The sequence below is a fragment of the Elaeis guineensis genome, chromosome 4, assembly GCF_000442705.2.
Source record: "Elaeis guineensis isolate ETL-2024a chromosome 4, EG11, whole genome shotgun sequence".
Classification (NCBI taxonomy): domain Eukaryota; kingdom Viridiplantae; phylum Streptophyta; class Magnoliopsida; order Arecales; family Arecaceae; genus Elaeis; species Elaeis guineensis.
In genome coordinates, this window is record NC_025996.2 from 20,319,777 (window position 1) to 20,322,951 (window position 3,175).

Below are 3,175 nucleotides of genomic sequence, written 5' to 3' on the forward strand. Positions count from 1 at the left end.
AAGCCACGAAGGCCCTGTGACTGACCTAGCTCAAGATATCTATACCCACTACTGTTTATATTCATTCAGTCTGGAGGTAACCTTTCTGAAGTCAGATAGTAAGGTTGGTTCTCTTCTGAATTTGGGTTTTGAAGACCCTAGAAGATCTCCCATGTAAAACTAGCTGGTGTTCAGAACTTCTCATCATACTTCGACTAGCTTTGCTTATGTCTGTAGTCCGTCAGAATCATGTTACTACCAGCACTCAAGAAATGCATGCGTACTAGTTTTTTGTGTCATGTTTTAAACCCTCAGCGGGTAGATTGATGTTCTTAAGGTAGCATATATCACTAATCACTCTGATCCCTGAGCGCATAAATCAATAGCTTTGGTGCCTAAATACCTTCGGTAGATAACAATTGTTACTTATGCGTCAGCAGCAAGCTGCCTCCATGTATCCATCCTACATGAAATATCATTCTACCGCACATCAAGAGTAATTATTCTGAGAAGCATTTCTCATTATATATAGACAAGGTTTCTTCTTTCCATTTTTATCATCTCAATCAACCTCAGCAGTGTAAGAGGCAGTGATTATTATGAGAAAGAGCAGGTGGCAGATCACCCCACATCCACATCTTGGCATCTTAAGTTTGATGATGTTTGGTGCCTCTTGTTGCACACATGTATGGCACAAACCAGACAAGTTACGTTGTATGCTATTAGCTATTGCAGAATAGTATCCTCAAAAAGGCTATTGAAGAATGGGAAATCTTGAACTTGGGAAACTGCGAGTACATTGTATGCTATTAGCTAGTTCTCACATTGATCAAAGTAAATCATACATGAATATTATCAGTCTTCTTAACACAGTCTCCAATGAGAAGCCACCTTTCCATATGGTTCCATAGAATTTTTTGCTCACGGGATATAACTTACTATAAACATAGATGTGCCAATCTCAAGCACCAACCTTCCCTTCAATCTTCTTCTCCTCATCATCCATAAAGGCTGAGACCGGAAACGACCTCCCGATCCCCACCGCTGACTTGAAGTATATCTTCTGCCCAGTGGGCTCGTCGATGCTCATCTCGGTGATCGGCACCCACAGCAGCATCTGCTTGCTTCTTACTCCTGTCATCTTCTTCATCCTATTCTTTTCCACATACGCCGTCACCACCGCTTCATACCTCACCCTGGTATTAGTCCATGTGAAGAAGTGCTCATAGGGGCCCTTCTGTTTCATCCACACGAAGCCGGTCTCCTTCACCCTACCGCATTCTTCGAGGTCCTCGAGCGGAAGGACACCCCTAGGGAAACCGAGCTCTCCAAGCAGCTCCATGGAGTGGCGATAGCACTCCTCTGGTCCATAGACGATCTCAGCACCTTCCCTCTCCTTGTCAGTCATGGCCAGGGAGCCCATTTCTGTTTGTGTCCTGGGAGATTGGGAGGGTATTGTATTGTGGGGATTTAAAACAAACGGTCTGAAAGGAATGGCGGGTAGGTGGCGGGAAGTTCAACCAACATGGCCAGGGGCGGGTCATCAAACTTGGGGATTGGTGATTGGCTCGTGGAAGTTGTAGATTGAATCACCTACTTTTGGATTTGTCAAGCTTGCCAACATAAATGTTTGAGTCCAAGACGTTGGATCCATATGACTTTGATGAGTTTGAAGACAAATGCTGACAGAAGCTTGACACCTACCTTGAAAAAGAAATTAGAGTTTATAAGGTAGCATTATATATATATTCTTAGCTTGGTTGGTATTCATAGTTCATAGAGGCATGGTTCTAGATCTGATCATAGGTATCTCAGGTGATGTGTAAGCAAAGATTAAGGTAATGGTTTTAAATATCACTTATTTTTCTTTTTTTTGAAGAAACGTGAGCCAGATAGAAATGTTTGCAATTCCTTAAAATGTCAGCCACAACTTGGTGGCCACTCATAGGTTTTTAGCTAATTATTTGAGGGTTCATGGAATCATGCCTGATTACTTTTCCATTGTCCTTCCAAATTCAATTAAAACGGCCAACCACTCAAACAAAGGAGTTGATTACGGCACTACTTTTAGGTAGTATTTGGATGCCTCAATTCTGGATGAAATAAAGATTTATTCCACCTTATTCTTCCAAATAGATGAAAAAGTAGTGGTCGGCCACCCTAGTTTGGCAATCCCGGTCAACCCTCCTGTATTCTTATCTATCCTAATTTAGCTATTCCACGGTGATGGAATAGCTTGTTCTAAATCTTTAATGAGCATTAATTATATTTTATTTTAGGTATATAAAATAACAGAGCATTAATTGCACCTTATTCATGGTGAAATAATAGATTTTCAACCAAACAAAAATCTGAAATATTAAGGATGAATAGCTATACTCGAAGAATTCATATTTTTATTCCAGGAATTAGAAAAAGGAATCCAAAAACTACCTTAATGTCCTCTGAATCACTGATCTAATAGCCTTGGTGGTGGTGTTTCGGTGCATGTGTGTGTGTGTGTGTGTGTTTTGATGAGTAGAGGAGGCTGGAATAGATCAGCCACCCATCTTTATTTAGAAAAAAGAGATATTTTAAAAAGAGCATACTGCAAAAAAATATATTTTAACAACCTAAACAGAAAATAAGGATATCATTCTAAGGCATAGAAAGTAGCGCTCTAACGGACCACAAATATGAAAGATTAATAAAAAGAGCTGACATAGATTTTTTTAGCGAAGAAAACCAACAAGGAGACTCATAGTTGCACTATGGAATGAACTAATACTTTTAAACTTTGCCATAAGTTAGTATGCCCCTCCGATGTCTTTAGCGAATAGAGATCCCCCAATTGTATAATTTTTGCAGAATTTGGTATGTTGTTTCCGTGTGTTAAATGGCACTAATATTCTTATCAGAAAAAAAAATGACACTAATATTTGGTGTACCGGACGTAGATCACGCTTGGAATTGGACTGTGATTTTGGATCAGGTCTTGATAGATCACAGAGGCATCATCGTGTGGGTGCAGATTTGCGAGAACCGGTTTAAGTCTACACATATCGGGGTCGGTATGCACCTAACGGCAACCCACAAGGCCCATGGAAATGCAAACCACAACGCCATGTGAAGACAATGAGAGAAGAAGAAAATTACAAACTAACTGAGAAGCTGACAAATAATTCTGAAACATCAACTGTAGCAACTGTTTAACGGA

General features: G+C 40.2%; 1 protein-coding gene across 1 annotated transcript; it reads right to left on the bottom strand.

Annotated features, from left to right (window-relative positions):
* Window positions 1-736: 736 nt before the first annotated feature.
* On the bottom strand, window positions 737-1,431 carry LOC105043480 (uncharacterized). The gene has a single exon (XM_010921041.4). It carries the CDS (start codon window positions 1,400-1,402, stop codon window positions 941-943), a length of 462 nt encoding a protein of 153 aa, XP_010919343.1. The 5' UTR covers window positions 1,403-1,431; the 3' UTR covers window positions 737-940.
* Between the last annotated feature and the right edge of the window lie 1,744 nt (window positions 1,432-3,175).